This window comes from Scyliorhinus torazame, chromosome 4 (genome assembly GCF_047496885.1).
Source record: "Scyliorhinus torazame isolate Kashiwa2021f chromosome 4, sScyTor2.1, whole genome shotgun sequence".
In the NCBI taxonomy this organism is placed as follows: Eukaryota; Metazoa; Chordata; class Chondrichthyes; order Carcharhiniformes; family Scyliorhinidae; genus Scyliorhinus; species Scyliorhinus torazame.
In genome coordinates this window covers 350,026,719-350,049,487 of record NC_092710.1, presented here as the reverse complement: position 1 = coordinate 350,049,487, position 22,769 = coordinate 350,026,719, and the positions used below count along the sequence as shown (strand labels likewise).

Genomic DNA, 22,769 nt, shown 5'->3' with positions numbered 1-22,769 from the left:
AAGGTCGGGTGGCATGGGTCCTGAAGGTCGGCCAACGTGGGTCCTGAAGGTCGGGCGGCGTGGGTCCTAAAGGTCGGCCGGCGTAGGTCCTGAAGGTCGGGCGGCGTGGTTCCTGAAGGTCGGCCGGCATGGGTCCTGAAGGTCGGGCGGCGTGGGTCCTGAAGGTCGGCCAACGTGGGTCCTGAAGGTCGGCCGGCATGGGTCCTGAAGGTCGGCTGGCGTGGGTCCTGAAGGTCGGCCGGCGTGGGTCCTGAAGGTCGGCCGGCGTGGGTCCTAAAGGTCGGCCGGCGTGGGTCCTGAAGGTCGGGCGGCGTGGGTCCTGAAGATCGGCCGGCATGGGTCCTGAAGGTCGGCTGGCGTGGGTCCTGAAGGTCGGCCGGCGTGGGTCCTGAAGGTCGGCCGGCGTGGTTCCTGAAGGTCGGGCGGCGTGGGTCCTGAAGGTCGGCCAACGTGGGTCCTGAAGGTTGGCCAACGTGGGTCCTAAAGGTCGGCCGGCGTGGGTCCTGAAGGTCGGGCGGCGTGGGGCCTGAAGGTCGGGCGGCGTGGGTCCTGAAGGTCGGCCGGCGTGGATCCTGAAGGTCGGGCGGCGTGGGTCCTGAAGGTCGGCCAACGTGGGTCCTGAAGGTCGGCCGGCGTGGGTCCTGAAGGTCGGCCAACGTGGGTCCTGAAGGTCGGGTGGCATGGGTCCTGAAGGTCGGCCAACGTGGGTCCTGAAGGTCGGGCGGCGTGGGTCCTAAAGGTCGTCCGCCGTGGGTCCTGAAGGTCGGGCGGCGTGGGTCCTGAAGGTCGGCCGGCGTGGTTCCTGAAGGTCGGGCGGCGTGGGTCCTAAAGGTCGTCCGGCGTGGTTCCTGAAGGTCGGGTGGCATGGGTCCTGAAGGTCGGCCAACGTCGGTCCTGAAGGTCGGGCGGCGTGCGTCCTGAAGGTCGGGTGGCATGGGTCCTGAAGGTCGGCCAACGTGGGTCCTAATGGTCGTCCGGCGTGGGTCCTGAAGGTCGGGTGGCATGGGTCCTGAAGGTCGGCCAACGTGGGTCCTGAAGGTCGGGCGGCGTGGGTCCTAAAGGTCGTCCGGCGTGGTTCCTGAAGGTCGGGCGGCGAGGGTCCTGAAGGTCGGCCAACGTGGGTCCTGAAGGTTGGCCAACGTGGGTCCTGAAGGTCGGGCGGCGTGGGGCCTGAAGGTCGGGCGGCGTGGGTCCTGAAGGTCGGCCGGCGTGGGTCCTGAAGGTCGGCCGGCGTGGTTCCTGAAGGTCGGGCGGCTTGGTCCTGAAGGTCGGCCAATGTGGGTCCTGAAGGTCCGACAGCGTGGGTCCTAAAGGTTGGGCGGCGTGGGTCCTAAAGTTGGCCGGTTGGTAAAAATGGGTCCCCGAAAAAGAAGTTTGAAAAACACTGGTCTATAATACACTGTAACAGTGCATTTCACTCCACTGATGGCTATACACACACAATATTACACAAAGTTACCCCTTTCTTCCAAACTACCTACGTTTCATGAACTCTATGCCCCTTGTTCCCAAACAGCATCCAATATTATATAACTCTATGAGCTAAATCCAGCAGATAATTACCATGCACAGGTTATTTGTCTACCTTTGGGAAAACGTCATCAGTTTGAGCGAAGGCGGAATATTCTCTGTTCAAGTTTTGGATCTTAACCGGCTGCTCTTTTAGCATGAACCTGTTTTTGGGAGACTGTTTCTGCAGCTGAGTGTGGATGTGATGGGAGCTGCTGCTGTGTTATTTCTCCAGTTATTGTGCTATGGGTGTATCATTCCTTCCCTTTGATACTATCCATCCTGTGGATCTGGCTTTTAGCATTTAAGTGTCAATTTCCTTTTCTCACCACTTTGAAGTCATCTCCATACCCCATTGTTTTCCTCTAGTCGCATAGGTAAATACTTGCTTTTATCACTGGTATGTTAATTTGCATATCAAAGTCCCTTCAGACAGTTTTCCTTATCAATTCCCCTTTTTATTTTATCCCAATTTAAATTTTTAATCTTAATTTTCCCTATTGTTAACACAAGGCCTTGGAGAAGTTTAATCGGTGATGCGAGATGTCAATTATGTAGAGAGATTGTAGAGGCTGGAACTGTTTTTTTTATTAAGGGCAGGGAAGGTCAGGCAGGAACTGAGAGTGGTTTTTCAAAGTTTGAGGGAGCAGAAGAGAGAAATAGTTTCCCCTGGCAAGAAAATTCATAACTAGAGGTCATAAAACTACGCTGAACTCAAGGGTAAATTTTCCACACAGGGTTGTTATGATCTGAAATGCACTCCTTGAAAGGGTGATTGAATTAGATGCCATTGGAATTTTTCAAAGGCAGTTGAACTCCGCAATGACTCGTGCTGGGAAGAGAGTGTGTGTGAAAATTGGAGCTTCTTCTTAGCCAGTCTCTTGCATTCAAGCATGACTAACTTCCACACTAAAAATGAGTTATCAAGTGACTGAGGAGTCCAATGTGCAACCTGCAGTCCCTGTCACATGTGGGGCAGAGGATGGTTGGAGGAACAGGTGAGTGGGTGCCCACATGTTCCTTTTGCTGCTGACGCTTGGCTTCAGCTTGCTTTTGGCCATGAAACCCGGGGTGTTCAGCTCCTGTGCTCCAGTGTTTTCCTCCACTTTGGGCAGTCTTGGGACAGGGATTCCCAAATGTCGGTAGAGGCTTTGTGGGTTTCCTTGAAATGTTTCCTCTGCCCTCCATAGCTCACTTGCCATGTTGAAGTACCAAGTAGAGAGCTTGTTTCAAGTGTCTCATGTCATGAATGTGGATGTTCGGGTGTGGTCAGTCCTTCAATGCTGAGGATGTTGGCCTGAACAAGAGAACTGATGTTGGTGTGCCTATCCTGCCAATAGATTTTTAGGGTCCTGTGGCGACATTGGTGGCACATCTCCAGGGTTCATGGTGCCTGTTGTACATAGTCCATGTCTCTGAACCATTTAGGAGGGTGGGTATCACTCATGCTTGATAGATCTACCATGCGGTTTCAGCTGCACTTTGCGATTACTAGAACTCAGTAGAAATTTAAGTTAAAACTTCTCAGGTGCAAATAGGAATTGTTTTATTTGTCTTCTATTGATTACAATTGAAAGTCATTCAAAAGGCAATCTGTAGACAATTGAAAACTTTCAAAAAATCACAGAAATGATTTTCTTGCTTAGGCAAACAGCTCGCAATACCTATGAAGTCAAAGTCTGAAAATGAAATATGAAGACAGGGAGACAGTGAATAGTTCAGATCAAAGTATAGATGATTCATGAAAGAGAGAGAGAGAGAAATCCAGCTAATGATCCAGCTCCAGCTAAAAATGGCCGACCGAAACGTCACAGTTATATCGTATCATATCTGTCTTTACCCAATATAATCCTAATTGATTTGGGTTAGTCACAAACACATCTGATTTGACAGCAAGCCGTCCATCTTTAATATGCAACATTAGTTTTAATTGTTTTGTGTCTACATACTTGTGTATGTTAAGGAATGCGATATTGTGCTGTTATCAAGACCAGTTTCAACTGGTCTTTTGCTGACTTAGCTGTTATAACAATAGAGCCTTCATGTTACTGTGTTGTTGCTATGCTGTTGCTATAGAACCTGCCCTGTCCTTGGACACTGTCTTGAAAAATGTATTCATTACTTCAGTAAAAGTGTTTGTTTTAATCTCTACTGCTTTTGCATGTATCAGGTTCTTTTTGTGTTCCTGTTGTTTTTCTGTTGTACTGTCTTGCTAGAATAATGGAACTTAGCAAAGTGAATTATGCTGTGTTATGCTGTTTCGTAAGCTGTATGTTTTGAGATGACCTGAGGTTATGAGAGTGTTGAAATCCTTAATTTAAAATGGGTAAAACTGGGGCTTAATATTTATCCTAAATTGCTATATTTTACCTATCAGGTGTGTTAGGAAATAGTTGACTTTTACAATGCTCTCTAGACCATGGGTCTGTGGTACTGGTCTTCACACACTATCTTCCTCAGGTGATTGAAAACTGCACTGGCACACTGAAGGCAGATCTCTGCCCTTGTTGACAGTCGGCTCCTAAGGTATGAAAAGTTGTCCACGTTGTCCCAGGTCTCGTTATGGATTTTGATAAATGAGGGACTGTGCTGTGTGGTGAGGGCAGGTTTCTAGAGGACCTTTGCTTAGGGAAGTTTAATGTTAGCTCCATGGTCTCTCATACCTTAGTGAAATTGTTGATGATGGTTTGGAACATGGCCTCCAGGTGTGTGCAGATGCAAACATTGTCTGCATACTGTAGTTCAATGACAGAGGATGGGATGACCTTGGATTAGGCCTGCAGGAGATTGAACAGATTCCTGTTTGTTCTGTAGTTTTGCTCCACTCCAGCGGGGAGCTTGCTGATAGTGAAAAGGAACATTGCAACAAAGAAGATCGAGACACCAGCTCAAATGTGAATTGGGTCTGTTGTGGGTCACAGTTTGCATGTCATCGTGGAGCAGGCAGAGAATGGTGACATACTCTTGGGGGCAGCCGAAACGCTCCCTAATCCCTTGCGGCTGATAGTGTCAAAGGCCTTTGTGAGGCCAGAGAAGGTAATTTACAAAGGTTGGTGCTGTTCCCTGCGTTGTGCATTGAATATCATGTCCATTGTGCCCCTTGGTGTGCTGAATCCACATTGCAACTTGTCACAGGGAGAAGGTGATTAAGGAGGACTTGCGATGACCTTCCCTGTGGCTGACAGGAGGGAAATTCCTCTGTTCTTACTGCAGTAGAACCTTTTTTGAAGATGGTCATGATAACAACATCTGTGAGATCTCCTAGCATGTTCTCCTCCTTCCAGACAAGGGAAATGTGGTCATGTATTTGTGTCAACAGTGCTTCTCCACCATATTTTGGGGTTTCCATCTGCTCTAGGTGCCTGTTGTTCTTTTGCTGTCAGGAGAGAGTACATGTAAAGGTTGGAGCAGTCTGCCAGTGAGCACTGGCAGAGCTTGCATCTGAGGATTGGCAACATAGGTGAGGAAAGTGGGGGCTACCCAATCCAGTAGAAACACAATTTACCAGGAATATCTTAAAGGGAAGACTTGTTATATATGAAGTGTGATTTTGACGAGACAAGTTGAATATTAGTGATCAAAGAGTATTTAATCAAGGGATCATTTTGTTCAACTATGTAATAACTCATTCTTTATTAAACCCAACTATTCCCCTGTCTACTGTTATCATTTTAGCCAAACTGGTTGCCTTTGTCGATGAGCCTCGCTTGTCCATGTTTAACTCCCGGTCTGTGTATGAACTGAAGCTCTGTGATGATCGGGAACTGGAAACAAAGAGGTCAAAGAAGAAGAAGCTGTTGATCAACCCCGACATACTGTTTGGTCAAGATCCACTCTATCAGAATCAAGTAGGTCGGCCTGTTTTGGCTCTGGAAACTTTCTGAGTGATTTAGTCAGTTGATTTTGTGGTATTTATGTTTTGTGAATAGGTTTTTAAAATTGGTTGTACTAGTCTATGCCTGTGTGTATGTTCCATATGAGTCTCTTCCTGTCGTTCTTCATCTTACCCTGTCAGCATATCTTTCTTTTCTTTTGTCTCTCATTTAGTTACATACCTTCCCCTTAAATACATCTATGCTATTTACCTGAACTAAACTGGTTCTGCACTCTCATTAACATCTGAAGACTTGGGCCAAGATTGGAGAGATGTTTCAGACAAGTCAAGGAACAGCATTCACATAGTCGCACAAATAAATAATCATACCCTATGAATCATAACTTACAGCTAGTGTCCCAAACACCTCTGTCACTATTCCCAGGTTTTCCCTGTCTCACTGGCAGAACAGACCCACCAGAGGTGGTGACACAATAGTGACACAATAATTAGGAAATTCATCCCTTTGACTGCTATAATTGATTGGCAGCTCTCGGAGAGATGCTGGGGCTCTTGTTCCCGGGGATGATCTGCCACTGGATTAGGTGTCTAATCAGCACTTAATACGCCAGGACTCCCTGAAAGGAGGCGATGTGAAACTTTCACCAAGTCTCCAGACATGAGCAAGACCCTCCTTTGCCTGAATGAAATACCACCCGTCTGTGCCTGTGCCCCTCTCTCTCTCTCTCTCTCTTTCTCTCTACAGTTGTCTCTCTTGTCTTCTCTTGCTTCCGTCTTTGTCTTTCTCTCAAGTTTGCCGCTCCATCTCTCATGCTCTCTTATTTATACAAACATCGATTGTTTAAGACTAAGGAGGTTATGCTGCAACTGTATAAGGCGTTAGGGAGGACACACCTGGAGTATTGTGTTCAGTTTTGGTCTCCTTAGCTGAGAAAGGATGTACAGGCGCTGGAGGGTGTGCAGAGGAGATTCACTAGGTTAATCCCAGAGTTGAGGGGGTTGGATTACGAGGAGAGGTTGACTAGACTGGGACTGTACTCATTGGAATTTAGAAGGATGCGGGGGGATCTTATAGAAACATATAAAATTATGAAGGGAATAGATAGGATAGATATGGGGAGGTTGTTTCCACTGGCGGGTGAAAGAAGAACTAGGTGGCTTGGCCTCAAAATAAGGGGACTTCTTCACCCAAAGAGTTGTGAATCTATGGAATTCTTATGGAATTCCTTGCCCAGTGAAGCAGTAGAGGCTCCTTCATTAAATGTTTTCAAGATAAAGATAGATAGATTTTTGAAGAATAAAGGGTTATGATGTTCGGGCGGGAAAGTGGAGCTGAGTCCACAAAAGATCAGCCAGGATTTCATTGAATGGCGGAGCAGGCTCGAGGGGCCAGATAGCCTACTCCTGCTCCTAGTTCTTATGTTGTTATGTTCTTATGTTTATTGCTGTAACCTTTTTGTCCGTGACCTCCAGCTTGCTAAGTTGCTGAACTTGATAAGTATGGCCATGGTGCACGTAAAACAATACAGTCGAACATTCGAGCAGTTCTGTGCCATGGTGGACCAAGCCATGGATCTGGACCTTGAGGTGGCTATGAAGCTGCATGAGTGGACACCGCAAGAATTCCGGATCATATTGGACGTGTACACTGAGCACATAATGGACATAAGAAACATGACGGTGGAGAGACGTGTACGCATGATAAAGGTGCTCAGCCAACAGTTCCAGATGAATTGCTTGCCCTATTTGGAAGCAGTAGTCAATGCATTGCATGCCCAAATGATGAATATTGCCCACAAGAAGAATTTTCGGCTGATGGCTGTGAGTTTCGTCTCATTTACCCCTTTTACTATTTATTCATATTCCTGTTGTTGCTGATTCTCAGTGGGGTGTTGGCCAATCGCTCTTTAATACTTACCCTGGGGTGGAGTGGGTAGGAGGGAGGGGAAAGGTAGTTCCCACTCCATGTTGGAAAACTGTGAGGTGAACCCTGGTGGGCCTGGTCTGGGGTTCTCCCTTAACGGGCATTCAGTTTCCAGTGGAGGGAGCTGCCAATGGTAATAACTGGGTCTGGGGATGGGGGCTGGGGGAGACCTCCCTTCCCCTCGCAGAGAGTGCCCTGACAGGCGCTGACCATGCCATCCCACTCACCTGCACATGGAGGGCTTCAGTGATGATCTTCATCCTTGGACCTCCCACAGTTCATGCAGTGGTCACCACTCCTAGTGGTGCTGTCAGCACTGGAGTATTTGCCTATGATTATGGGGTGGGTAGCAAACAGGAAAGGGATTGAAGAGGTAGAACTTGATATTGTCAGCAGATATGACGGTAGATGATTATATTGGGGAGACAGGGGAGTCGTGGTATTCTCACTGGACTAGTAATCCAGAGACCCAGGGAAATGATGTGGCAACCTGGGTTTGAGTCCCACCATGGAATGTGAGTTCAATGAAAATCTGGAATTAAAAGTGTAATGATGACCACAAAACCATTGTTGATTATGGTTAAAACCCATCTTGTTCACTAAAGGACTAATGTCCTTTCGGGAAGGATAAATACCAAGGTGAACAATTGATTAGACCAGTTGTTATGGCAAAGACAGAAATCAGATTGAATTCAAATAATTAATTGTGGAGCAGTTGAATGAGGAGATGATACACTTCAAAAGATTGCAGAAAGAGGGTTGTCATAATATGCACCCATGCACATCATGAGGTAAAAGCAGGCAGTGACAGACACCCAGGTGAGCCAATCAATGTACAGAACAGAAAACGACCAATCACAAGACAGGACACCAGAGGGGGACTTACACCAATAAAACACACGAGGCATCAGCGCTCTGCCTCTTGCCACTGGTGATAGCTATAGTGATAGTCAGGGTGTACAAATCATTCAACACCTCCAACACGTGGATCAGAGCTAGCCTGGTCTCGATAGTTAGCTTTAGTTTACTTAGGGTAGGAGAGACCAACCCACAGGCAGCTGTGTGTTTTGTTGCTAGAGTTCAATAAATCTTTTATTGAACCAATGCCTTCGTTTGGTGTATATTTGATCAGTTAATTGCATTGTGTGCAATCCGTGTTACCCCAGGGTGAACAACACGACAAGGGTGATTGTTTTTGTTTAATTCAAAAAAGATGCAAAATACTCTTTTACCTGCCTGTGAATATCTGTCGCTTCTTTGAAGATTTATTATTGTTGGTTGTTGACATATTCAGGATTATTCAGCAATTGCTGCTCAATCACAGAATCACATTTATCGTTAGACACAGCGAGATCATCCGACTGTTCATGCCGGTCCTGTGCCAACGCGCCTACGGCACGGGTTTCCCGGCGGCATTCGGTGTATTCACTGGAAAATCCCATTGTTAGGAGCAGTGCCAGAAGATCCCACTGCCAGGCAATGGCGGGCCACCTCCTGCTGCCAAGAAACACATAAAGGGGAAGCCAGAGAATCTCTGCCCATGTTCTGAGTTTTGCAAGCAGCGGTTGGTTGAGTATGGTCAGTACTCTGCCGATTGTGAATAGTCAAAAGGACATGCTGTTTAATATGATCCACCAGACATTGGGACGTATGGCCTGCATATCTGGCATTGAACCGGCTGAAATTCACATACCACATTGCTCATTGTGCGTTAGGCCGTATGCCTTTTTGGCTTGATGGCAGCATCCTGTTCGTGGTGAACACCGCTCATGTTGCTGCTGCATAATAGCAGCAGAAAACAGTGAGCTTCACCTGCCGCTCAAAGTTTTGAGGTACCTGGGGTAGCACGGTGGCGCAGTGGGTTAGCACTGCTGTCCCACGGCGCCGAGGTCCCAGGTTCGATCCGGGCTCCGGGTCACTGCCCGTGTGGAGTTTGCACATTCTCCCATGTTTGCAGGGTTTCGTCCCTACAACCCAAAGATGTGCAGGGTAGGTGGATTGGCCACGCTAAATTGCCCCTTAATTGGAAAAAATGAATTGGGCACTCTAAATTTAGAAAAAAAAAGGTTTGAGATACTTTACCCTTTCAGGCTAATTTGAAGTGGTTAGTACTGCTGCTTCACAGCTCCAGGGTACCGGGTTTGATTCCTGACTTTGGTCACTGTCTGTGTGGAGTTTGCACATTCTCCCCGTGTCTGCGTGGGTTTCTTCCGAATGCTCCGGTTTCCTCCCACAGTCCAAAGATGTGCGGGTTCGGTGGATTGTCCATGCTAAATTGCCCTTAGTGTCCAAAAAGGTTAAGTTTCCTCCCACAAGTTCCTAAAGACGTGCTGTTGGGCGAATTGTACATTCTGAACTCACCTCAGTGTACCCGAACAGAGTGGCGACACGGGGGACTTTCACAGCAATTTAATGTAAGCCTACTTGTGACGCTAATAAAGATTATTATTAGACTGGGCACATTTTAGGACTGAAAGTAGCAGCCCATTTTTAGTATGCACGATAGAGTCATAGAGGTTTACAGCATGGCAACAGGCCCTTCGGCCCAACTTGTCCATGCTGCATTTTACCACTAAGCTAGTCCCAATTGCCCGCATTTGGCCCATAACCCTCTATAACCATTTTTCCCATATAACTGTCAAAATGCTTTTTAAAAGACAAAATTGTACCCGCCTCTACTACTTCCTCTGGCAGCTCGTTCCAGACACTCACCACCCACAATATTCTGACCAATGAAACCAAACATGCCGAAAGCCTTCCTCACCACCCTGTCCACCTGCGACTCCACCTTCAAGCAGCTATGAACCTGTATTCCTCGATCTCTTTGTTCTTTAACTCTCCCCAACTCCCTACCATTAACTGAATAGGCACTGCCTTGATTCGATCTAACAAAATGCATCACCTCACATTTATCCAAATTAAATCTGCCAGTCATCGGCCCACTGGCCCTATTGGTCAAGATCCCGTTGCAATCCTAGATAACCTTCTTCACTATCCACTATACCACCAATCTTGGTGTCACCTGCAAACTTACTAACCATGCCTCCTACATTCTGATCCAAATCATTAATATAAATAACAAATATCAGTGGACCCAACTCTGATCCCTGAGGCACATCGCTGGTCACCTCTAGTTTGAAAAACAACCCTCTACAATCACCCTTTGTCTTCTGCCGTTAAGTCAATTTTGTTTCCAAAACAAAAGAGAAAATGCTGGAAAATCTTAGCAGGTCTGACTGCATCCGTAGGGAGAGAAAAGAGCTAACGTTTCGATTCCAATGACTCTTTGTCAAAGCGATGTTAGTTTCTCTGCTGTTCGGCCTCTCACACCTTTTTTTCTGATGTGGAGATGCCGGCGTTGGACTGGGGTGAGCACAGTAAGAAGTCTTACAACACCAGTTTAAAGTCCAACATGTTTGTTTCAAACACTAACTTTCGGATCTCCACATCATGGCTACCATCAACACCGCAAACTGCCGGCTCAAAGTGGAGAGGATCTCCAGGAAGATCGCGAATATAAACACTGACATTAAGTTTCTACAAAGATGCAAGAACATAAGAACATAAGAACTAGGAGCAGGAGTAGGCCATCTGGCCCCTTGAGCCTGTCCGCCATTCAATGAGATCATGGCTGATCTTTTGTGGACTCAGCTCCACTTTCCGGCCCAAACACCATAACCCTTAATCCCTTTATTCTTCAAAAAACGATCTATCTTTATCTTAAAAACATTTAATGAAGGAGCCTCTACTGCTTCACTGGGCAAGGAATTCCATAGATTCACAACCCTTTGGGTGAAGAAGTTCCTCCTAAACTCAGTCCTAAATCTACTTCCCCTTATTTTGAGGCTATGCCCCTAGTTCTGCTTTCACCCGCCAGTGGAAACAACCTGCCTGCATCTATCCTATCTATTCCCTTCATAATCTTATATGTTTCTATAAGATCCCCCCTCATCCTTCTAAATTCCAACGAGTACAGTCCCAGTCTACTCAACCTCTGCTCGTAATCCAACCCCTTCAGCTCTGGAATTAACCTAGTGAATCTCCTGTGCACACCCTCCAGTGCCAGTACGTCCTTTCTCAAGTAAGGAGACCAAAACTGAACACAATACTCCAGGTGTGGCCTCACTAACACCTTATACAATTGCAGCATTTTTACTATCTGTTTTTATATTCTGAGCAAGTTTACTCTCATAATCTATCTTACTCTTCTTTATAGCTTTTTTAGGAGCTTTCTGCTGCCCCCTAAAGACTTCCCAGTTCTCTAGTCTCCCACTGATCTTTGCTACTTTGTATGTTTTTTCCTTCAATTTGATACTCTCCCTTATTTCCTTAGATATCCACGGTCGATTTTCCCTCTTTTTACCGTCCTTCCTTTTTGTTGGTATAAACCTTTGCTGAGCACTATGAAAAATCATTTGGAAGGTTCTCCACTGGTCCTCAACTGTTTCACCATAAAGTCTTTGCTCCCAGTCTACCTTAGCTAGTTCTTCTCTCATCCCATTGTAATCTCCTTTGTTTAAGCACAAAACACTAGTGCTTGATTTTACCTTCTCACCCTCCATCTGTATTTTAAATTCCACCATATTGTGATCGCTCCTTCCGAGAGGATCCCTAACTATGAGATCCTGAATCAATCCTGTCTCATTACACAGGACCAGATCTAGGACCGCTTGTTCCCTCGTAGGTTCCATTACATACTGTCCTAGGAAACTATCGCGGATACATTCTATAAACTCCTCCTCAAGGCTGCCTTGACCGACCTGGTTAAACCAATCAAACATATAGATTAAAATCCCCCATGATAACTGCTGTACCATTTCTACATGCATCCGTTATTTCTTTGTTTATTGCCTGCCCCACCATAATGTTACTATTTGGTGGCCTATAGACTACTCCTATCAGTGACTTTTTCGCCTTACTATTCCTGATTTCCACCCAAATGGATTCAACCTTATCCTCCATAGCACCAATGTCATCCCTTACTGTTGCCCGGATGTCATCCTTAAATAACAGAGCTACACCACCTCCCTTACCATCCACTCTGTCCTTCCGAATAGTTTGATACCCTCGGATATTTAACTCTCAGTCGTGACCATCCTTTAACCATGTTTCAGTAATGGCCACTAAATCATAGTCATTCACGATGATTTGCGCCATCAACTCATTTACCTTATTCTGAATACTACGAGCAGTCAGGTAAAGTACACTTATGTTGGCTTTTTTAACCTCTGTTCTGAATCTTAACACCTCGATCAGTAACCTCTCCTAAGTTATATTTCCTCTTAACCTTAACTCTTTCCAAGAGCCGGTGCAGACTCAGGGGGCTGAATGGCCTCCTTCTGCACTGTAAATTCAATGATAATCTATGATTAATCTAGGACAAAGGTTCGGCACAACATCGTGGGCCGAAGGGCCTGTTCTGTGCTGTATTTCCTATGTTCTATGTTCTATGTCGTTGAACCCATATCTTCATGTAACAACCTGCCGCGTCGCTTACCATTAATGTTTTCATTTCCCGTTTTATTCCTTTTAGTATTCCTGGTCCTATTCACTGATCTCCCCTCAGTCATTGTACCTTGTACTGTCGCCCTTTTTGATTTTTGACTATGGCTTCTCTGCCTTACACTTTCCCCCTTACTGCCTTTTGTTTCTGTCCCTGTTTTACTACCTTCCAACTTCCTGCATCGGTTCCCATCCCCCTGCCACATTAGTTTAAACTCTCCCCAACAGCTCTAGCAAACACTTCCCCTAGGACATCGGTTCCAGTCCTGCCCAGGTGCAGACCGTCCGGTTTGTACTGGTCCACCTCCCCCAGAACCGGTTCCAATGTCCCAGGAATTTGAATCCCTCCCTCTTGCACCATCTCTCGAGCCACGCATTCATCCTATCTATCCTGACATTCCTACTCTGACGAGCTCGTGGCACTGGTAACAATGCTGAGATTACTACCTTTGAGGTCCTACTTTTTAGTTTAACTCCTGACTCCCTAAATTCAGCTTGTAGGACCTCTTTCCTTTTTTTTACCTATATTGTCGGTGCCTATGTGCACCATGACACCTGGCTGTTCACCCCCCCCCCCCAGAATGTCCTGCAACCGCTCCGAGACATCCTTGACCCTTGCACCAGGGAGGCAACATACCATCCTGGAGTCTCGATTGCGTCCGCAGAACCGCCTGTTTATTCCCCTTACAATTGAGTCCCCTATCACTATAGCCCTGCCATTCGTCTTCCTGCCCAGCTGCGCAGCAGAGCCAGCCATGGTGCCATGAACCTGGCTGCTGCTGCCTTCCCCTGGTGAGCCAGACAAGAAAGCAGACAAGATCCCGAAAGGGCTCCAGATCACAAACCCACTCAAGCCGACCTACAACACAGACTACGCTGAGAGACTCTGCCGTCGCACCTCTCTCACACTCCTCAACCACCTCGTATGCCAGCTGTACAGCAGACGACGCAACCTGGAAACCAAGATCATAGAATTTACAGTGCAGAAGGAGGCCATTCGGCCCATCGAGTCTGCACCGGCTCTTGGAAGGAGCACCCTACCCAAGTCCACACCTCCACCCCATCCCCATAACCCAGTAACCGCACCCAGCACTAAGGGCAATTTTGGACACTAAGGGCAATTTAGCATGGCCAATCCACCTAACCTGCACATCTTTGGACTGTGGGAGGAAACCGGAGCACCCGGAGGAAACCCATGCAGACACGGGGAGAATGTGCAAACTCTGCACAGACAGTGACCCAGCGGGGAATTGAACCTGGGACCCTGGAGCTGTGAAGCAATTGTGCTAACCACCATGCTACCGTGCCATATTCTCAACTTGCACTCAGGACGCAGCAGACCAGCAGCGGAACACCACCAAACAGATGAGACAACGATACTATGCCACCTATATGCCTACCAAGAACAGGAAGCTTGAGAAACTCAGCATCACCACCAGCACAACCCAGCCACCCCCTGTACCACAGTAGAAAACAAGACAGGGAAATCTATTGTCAACTTGTCGGACTACACCCTTCAACCAGACGGAATTGAAGTCCTCAGCAGAGGGCTCAATTTCTGCACCACCACCAAAATGGACCCCATCAGTCTCGCAGCAGACACGGAGGAATTCATCAGGCGAATGAGGCTCTGGGAATTCTTCCACAGATCCCAAGAGGCCAACAGCAAACCCAAGGAGACTACAAATGAACCAGAACAGCAAACCGAGAGATCTGCGGTGCGGCAACCGAAGAGGAAAGAGTCGAATTGGTCCCCTCCGGAAGGCCGCTGCCCTAGACTCGACATGTATGCTCAAGCAGTCAGGAGTTGCGTCAATGCCAGATTCATCAGTCGCATTCACAAGACAGCCCCGAACGTCACCGAAGCACAACGCAACGCCATCCGCGCTCTCAAGACCAATCGCAACATCGTCATCAAACCAGCTGACAAAGGAGTCATACTGAACAGAACGGACTGCTGCAAAGAAGTATACCGACAACTCAACAACCAGGAACACTACAGACAGTTACCCACAGGTCCAACCAAGGAACGCATCCGCCAACTCAACAGACTGATCAGGTCCTTGGATCCAGACCTTCAGAGCACCCTACGTGCTCTCACCCCACGTATTCCCCGCATTGGAGGTCTCTACTGCCTCCCGAAAATACACAAGGCCAACACACCAGGCCATCCTATCGTTTCAGGCAATGGGACCCTGTGTGAGAACCTCTCTGGCTACATCGAGAGCATCTTGAAACCCATCGTACAAGGTACGCCCAGCTTCTGTCGCGACACGACGGACTTCCTACAGAAACTCAGCACCCATGGACCAGTTGAACCAGGAACATTCCTCGTCACAATGGACGTCTTGGCACTCTATACCAGCATCCCCCATGACGATGGCATTGCTGCAACAGCCTCAGTACTCAACACCAACAACTGCCAATCTCCAGACGCAATTCTGCAACTCATCCGCTTCATTCTGGATCACAACGTCTTCACCTTCGACAACAAGTTCTTCATCCAGACACACGGAACAGCCATGAGAACCAAATTCGCACCCCAATACGCCAACATCTTCATGCACAAGTTTGAACAGGACCTACTCACCGCACAGGACCTTCAACCGACGTTATACACCAGATACATCGATGACATTTTTTCCCTTTGGACCCACAGCGAAGAATCACTGAAACGACTACATGATGACATTAATAAGTTCCATCCAACCATCAGACTCACCATGGACTACTCTCCAAAATCAGTTGCATTCTTGGACACACTCGTCTCCCTCAAGGACGGTCACCTCAGCACTTCGCTTTACCGCAAACCCACGGATAACCTCACGATGCTCCACTTCTCCAGCTTCCACCCTAAACACATTAAAGAAGCCATCCTCTATGGACAAGCCCTCCGTCTACACAGGATCTGCTCAGACGAGGAGGAGTGTAACAGACATCTACAGATGCTGAAAGATGCCCTCGTACGAACGGGACATGGCTCTCGACTCATCGCTCGACAGTTCCAATGCGCCACAGCAAAAAATCGCACCAACCTCCTCAGAAGACAAACATGGGACTCAACCGGCAGAGTACCCTTCGTCGTCCAGTACTTTCCCGCAGCGGAGAAACTACGACATCTTCTTCGCAGCCTTCAACACGTCATTGATGAAGATGACCATCTTGCCAAGGTCATCCCCACACCCCCACTACTTGCCTTCAAACAACTGCGCAACCTCAAACAAACCATTGTTTGCAGCAAACTACCCAGCCTTCAGAACAGTGACCACGACACCACGTACCCCTGCCATAGCAATCTCTACAAGACGTGCCAGATCATCGACATGGATACCACCATTACACGTGAGAACACCACCCACCAGGTACGCGGTACATACTCGTGCGACTCGGCCAACGTTGTATACCTCATACGCTGCAGGAAAGGATGTCCCGAAGCGTGGTACATTGGCGAGACCATGCAGACGCTGTGACAACGAATGAACGGACATCTCGCGACAATCACCAGGCAGGAATGTTCCCTTCCAGTCGGGGAACACTTCAGCAGTCAAAGGCATTCAGCCTCTGATCTCCGGGTAAGCGTTCTCCAAGGCGGCCTTCAGGACCCGCGACAACGCAGAATCGCCGAGCAGAAACTTATAGCCAAGTTCCACACACATGAGTGCGGCCTCAACCGGGACCTGGGATTCATGTCACATTACATTCATCCCCCACCATCTGGCCTGCGAAATCCTACCAACTGTCCTGGCTTGACACAATTCACACCTCTTTAACCTGGGGTTACCCCATCTCTGGATCTGTAAAGATTTCTCATGTAAAGATTTCTCACCTGCTAATGCTCGCATTCTAAGCATTGTCTGGCATTTTTGAATTTGTCTATATATATGTTTCTGGAATATACCTCTTCATTCACCTGAGGAAGGAGCAGCGCTCCGAAAGCTAGTGTTTGAAACAAACATGTTGGACTTAAACCTGGTGTTGTAAGCCTTCTTACTGTGCTCACCTTTTGTTCTCTCTGGGGACTGCCATTAGCACTCTTTACCCTTGGTTTCTGTGGCCATTAGCACCCGGTTTCCCTGGGTTTCTGCGGCTATGACTCATCTTTCATTCTCACTCCACAGTATAAATATTTCCCACTTTTTCTGTCTTTAGATTTGACAAAGAGTCATCGGACTCGAAACGTTAGCTCTTTTCTCTCCCTACAGATGCTGCCAGACCTGCTGAAAGTTTCCAGCATTTTCTCTTTTGTTTCAGATTCCAACATCCGCAGCAATTTGCTTTTATCCAATTTTGTTTCCAATTGGCTCCCTCACTCAGGTTCCCGTGAGATTTAACCCTTGCGGTACCTTGTCAAAGGCCTTGCTAAAGTCCATGTGGACAACGTCGACTGCACTGTCCTCATCTACCTTCTTTGTTACCCCTTCAAAAAACTCAAGCAAATTTGTGAGACATTATTTTCCACTCTCAAAGCCATGCTGACTGTCCCGAATCAATCCTTGCCTCTCTAAATGCATGTAGATCCTGTCTCTCAGTATACCTTCCAACAACTCACCTACCACAGATGTTAGTCTCACCGGCCTGTAGTTCCCAGGCCTTTCCCTGCTGCCCTTCTTAAACAAGGCACAACATTTGCTACCCTCCAATCTTCAGGCACTTCACCTGTGGCTGTCGATGATTCAAATATCTCTGCTGGGGGACCCGCAATTTCCTCCCTAGCCTCCCACAACGTCATGGAATACATTTCATAAGGTCCGGGTATTTATCTACCTTGATGTGCTTTCAGACTTTCAGCACCTCCTTCTCTGTAGTATGTAGACTCCTCAAGCCATCACTTTTTATTTCCCCAAGTTCCCTGACATCCGTGCCTTTCTCAACAATAAATACCAGTGAGAAATATTAACTTAGGATCTCACCCATCTCTTATCTGCCAAGATAATCTCATGTCCCCTTTTTGTCCTCCTGATTTCTCTCTTAACTCTACTTCGACAAGCCCTATATTCTTCAAGAGATCCATTTGATCCCAGCTGCCTGTGCATGTCATTTGCCTCCTTCTTCTTTTTGACCAGGCCCTCACTATTCCGAGTGATTCAGGGTTTCCTACTTCTACCAGCCTTGCCCTTCACTCTAAGAGGAATGTGCTCACCCTGAACCCTGGGTAACACACTTTTGAAAGCCTCCCGTTTACCAGCCGTCCCTTTGCCTGCCAACAGTCTCCCCCAATCAACTTTTGAAAGTTACCGTCTAATACCCCCGAAATTAGCCTTGCCCCAATTTAGAACTTTAACTTTGGGCCAGAACTATCATTCTCCATAACTATCTTAAAACTAATGGAATTATGGTCACTGGTCCCAAAGTGATCCCTCAGTAACACTTCTGTCACCTGCTCTTCCGGAGGTCAGGTTTTGCCCCCTCCCTAGTTGGGCTATCGTACATACTGAATGAGAAATTCCTCCTGAATACACTCAACAAATGTCTCTGCATCCAAGCCCCTAATGCTATGGCTGTCCCAGTCAATGTTGGAAAAGTTAAAGTCCCCAGCTATTGCCACCCTATTTTTCTTGCAGCTATCTGTAATCTCCTTCCATATTTGCTCCTCAAATTCCCACTGACTATGTGGGGGCATGTAGTCCAATCCTATCAAAGTGATCTCTCTCTTCTTATTTTTCAGTTCCACCCATATAGACTCAGTGGGCGAACTCTTGGATATATCCCCATCTCTGTATTGCCGTGATACTGTCCCTAATCAAAAACACAACTCCCGCTTCCTCTCCTAACTCCTGTTCTATATTTTCTGTCGCATCTGAACCCCGGAACATTGAGCTGCCAGTCCTGCCCCTCCCGTAGCCATGTTTCAGTAATAGCTATCATATCCCAGTCCCATGTACCCATCCATGCTCTGAGATCATCTGCCTTGCCCATCAGGCCTCTTGCATTGAAATAAATGCAGTTTAACCTAGACTTCCCTTGCTTTCTGCCCTGCTTTCTCAGACCATCTGTCCGGTCCTGTTTTGTGCACTCTCCCTGGGATTTATTTCTCTTAGCCTGACTGGACCCATTCACCAAGTTATCCATAGTCTCCGTACTCTGTACTGTGGCCCTTTTAGATTTTTGACTTTGGATTCTCTGCCTTTCACTTTTCCCCTTACTGTCTTTTACTTCTGCCCCACTTTACTTCCCTTCAACTTCCTGCATTGCTTCCCATCCCCCTGCCACGTTTTACCTATATCGTTGGTGCCTGTATGCATCACAACAACTGGCTGTTCACTCTCCCCCTCCAGAATGTCCTGCAACCGCTCCGGAACATCCTTGACCCTTGCACCAGAGAGCAGTACACCATCTTTGAGTCTTGTTTGCATCCGCATAAATGCCTGTCTATTCCCCTTACCATTGGGTCCCCTATCACTGTAGCTCTGCCACTCCTTTTCCTGCCCTCCTGTGCATTAGAGCCAGCCACAGTGCCATGAACCTGGCTGCTGCCACCTTCCTCTAGTGAGACATCTCCCCGAACAGTATCCAAAACTTGCTTCCAAATGGGAGTAAATCCTGTCTCGAAGAATCCTCTCCAATAATTTCCCTATCACTGACATAAGGCTCACCAGCCTGTAATTTCCTGGATTATTCTTGCTGCCCTTCTTAAACAATGGAACAACATTGGCTATTCCCCAGTCATCTGGTACCTCGCCAGTAGCCAGTGAGGATACAAAGATTTCTGTCAAGGCCTCAGAAATTTCCTCCCTTGCCTCCCTCAGTATTCATGGATAAATCCCATCAGGCCCTGGGGACTTATCTACCGTAATGTTTTTCAAGACACCCAGCACCTCTTTTTCGATCTCATTGTGACCCAGTCTATTTACACACCGTTCCTCAGACTCAGCATCCACTCGTTTGACACACTGAAACTCATCTTTGGTGAATACTGATGCAAAATACTCATTTAGTAGCTCACCCATTTCCTCTGGCTCCATGCCAGTCAAGGACAGTAGTGGGAAGTTGTGCTTGGAGTCCGAGGAGATAGGAGAGGTGCTAAATGAATAATTTTCGTCAGTATTCACACAGGAAAAAGGCAATGTTGTCGAGGAGAATACTGAGATTCAGGCTACTAGACTAGAAGGGCTTGAGGTTCATAAGGAGGATGTGTTAGCAATTCTGGAAAGTGTGAAAATAGATAAGTCCTCTGGGGCGGATGGGATTTATCCTAGGATTCTCTGGGAAGCTAGGGAGGAGATTGCTGAGCCTTTGGCTTTGATCCTTAAGTCATCTTTGTCCACAGGAATAGTGCCAGAAGACTGGAGGATAGCAAATGTTGTCCCCTTGTTCAAGACGGGGAGTAGAGACAACTCCGGTAACTATAGAACAGTGAGCCTTACTTCTGTTGTGGGCAAAATCTTGGAAAGGTTTATAAGAGATAGGATGTATAATCATCTGGAAAGGAATAATTTGATTAGAGATAGTCAACACGGTTTCGTGAAGGGTAGGTCGTGCCTCACAAACCTTATTGAGTTCTTTGAGAAGGTGACCAAACAGGTGGATGAGGGTAAAGCAGTTAATGTGGTGTATATGGATTTCAGTAAAGCGTTTGATAAGGTTCCCCATGGTAGGCTACTGCAGAAAATACGGAGACATGAGATTCAGGGAGATTTAGCAGTTTGGATCAGAAATTGGCTAGCTGGAAGAAGACAAAGGGTGGTGGTTGATGGGAAATGTTCAGACTGGAGTCCAGTTACTAGTGGTGTACCACAAGGATCTGTTCTGGGGCCACTGCTGTTTGTTATTTTTATAAATGACCTGGAGGAGGGCGTAGAAGGATGGATGAGTAAATTTGTAGATGACATTAAAGTCGGTGGAGTTGTGGACAGTGCGGAAGGATGTTACAAGTTACAGAGGGACATAGATAAGCTGCAGCGCTGGGCTGAGAGGTGGCAAATGGAGTTTAATGCAGAAAAGTGTGAGGTGATTCATTTTGGAAGGAATAACAGGAAGACAGAGTACTGGGCTAATGGTAAGATTCTTGGCAGTGTGAATGAGCAGAGAGATCTCGGTGTCCATGTACATAGATCCCTGAAAGTTGCCACCCAGGTTGAGAGGGTTGTTAAGAAGGCGTACAGTGTGTTAGCTTTTATTGGTAGAGGGATTGAGTTTTGGAGCCATGAGGTCATGTTGCAGTTGTACAAAACTCTGGTGCGGCCGCATTTGGAGTATTGCGTGCAATTCTGGTTGCCGCATTATAGGAAGGATGTGGAAGCATTGGAAAGGATGCAGAGGAGATTTACCAGAATGTTGCCTGGTATGGAGGGAAGATCTTTTGAGGAAAGGCTGAGGGACTTGAGGCTGTTTTCGTTAGAGAGAAGAAGGTTAAGAGGTGACTTAATTGAGGCATACAAGATGATCAGAGAATTTGATAGGGTGGACAGTAAGAGCCTTTTTCCTCGGATGGTGATGTCTAGCACGAGCTTTAAATTGAGGGGAGATAGATATAAGACAGATGTCAGAGGTAGGTTCTTTACTCAGAGAGTAGTAAGGGCGTGGAATGCCCTGCCTGCAACAGTAGTGGACTCGCCAACACTAAGGGCATTCAAATGGTCATTAGATAGACATCTGGACGATAAGGGAATAGTGTAGATGGGCTTTAGAGTGGTTTCACAGGTCGGCGCAACATCGAGGGCCGAAGGGCCTGTACTGCGCTGTAATGTTCTATGTTCTATGTTCTATGCATAGATACCCTCCCCTGTCCTTGAGTGGGCCAACCCTTTCCTTGACTATCCTCTTGCTCTTTATATACGTATAAAAAGCCTTGGGAAATTCCTTACTCCTGTTTGCCAATAACTTTTTGTGACCCCTTTTAGCCCTCCTGACTCCTTTCTCAAGTTCCTTCTTACTTTCCTTAACCAAGATTCACAAAACTTGCCATACTTATCCTTCTTCCTCACAGGAACATGCCGGTCCTGAATTCCTATCAACTGACATTTGAAAGCCTCCCACATGCCAGATGTTGATTTACCCTCAAATCCGCCCCCAATGTAGAAGTCTAAGTAGACTACGTCAAATGCATTTCCCTGATCTCCACACCTGGTCACCTCTTCGAACAATTCAATCAAGTTGGTCAGACATAACGTCCCCTTAACGAAATCATGCTGACTGTCCCTGATTAATCTCTGCCTCTCCAAATGCAGATTCATCCTGTCTCTCAGAATTGCTTCCAATAGTTTCCCCACACTGAGGTTAGACTGACTGGCATGTAGTTTCCTGATTTATCCCTTCCTCCCTTCTTGTATAATGGCACCACATTGGCTCTCAACATTGTATATGTTGTGTTGCCCTATTATGTATTTTCTTTTATTCCCTTTTCTTCTCATGTACTTAATGATCTGTTGAGCTGCTCGCAGAAAAATACTTTTCACTGTACCTCGGTACACATGACAATAAACAAATCCAATCCAATCCAATCCAATCCAATCCTCCAGTCCTCCTGTGGCCAGAGAGGGATTGAAAATTATTTCATCCCTTGCTTCACTCAACAGCCTGGGATAAATTTCATCTGGCCCTGGATATTTGTCTACTTTTAAGACCGCCAGACCACTCAGAACCTCCACTCTGTCTATGTTAATCTCTCATTTGTTACTGTCCTCCCTGATTTCTATACCGATGCTGTCCCTCTCACGAGTGAACACTGACACAAAGTATTCATTTAGGACCCTACCTACGTCCTCTGGCTCCACACACAAATTGCCATTGTCCTCAATGAGCCCTACTCTCTCCCTAGCTATCCTTTTACCCTTAATGTATTTGTGAAACAACTTAGTATTTTCCGTTATTTTACCTGTCAGTATCCTTTCATGTGCCCTTTTTGCTCTTCTAATTTCCTTTTTAATTTCCCTCTTGCACATTCTGTACGCCTCTAGGACTTCTGCTGTTTTGAGCCCTCGATATCCGCCATAAACTTCCCTTTTTCTTCTTATCCCTTGATATCCAGGGTTCACTGGATTTGTTGGTCCCACCCTTTTT

At 46.8% G+C, this 22,769-nt stretch overlaps 1 protein-coding gene across 1 annotated transcript in view; it reads left to right on the top strand.

The window, feature by feature from the left end:
* Nucleotides 1-22,769, top strand: part of LOC140411509 (dynein axonemal heavy chain 6-like) — a 1,703,852-nt gene that overhangs the window by 423,566 nt on the left and 1,257,517 nt on the right. Inside the window, exons 17-18 of the mRNA XM_072500595.1 lie at nt 5,185-5,357; nt 6,818-7,165. Of these exons, the coding sequence (XP_072356696.1) occupies nt 5,185-5,357; nt 6,818-7,165 (521 nt within the window). The remainder of the gene's footprint in view (nt 1-5,184; nt 5,358-6,817; nt 7,166-22,769) is intronic.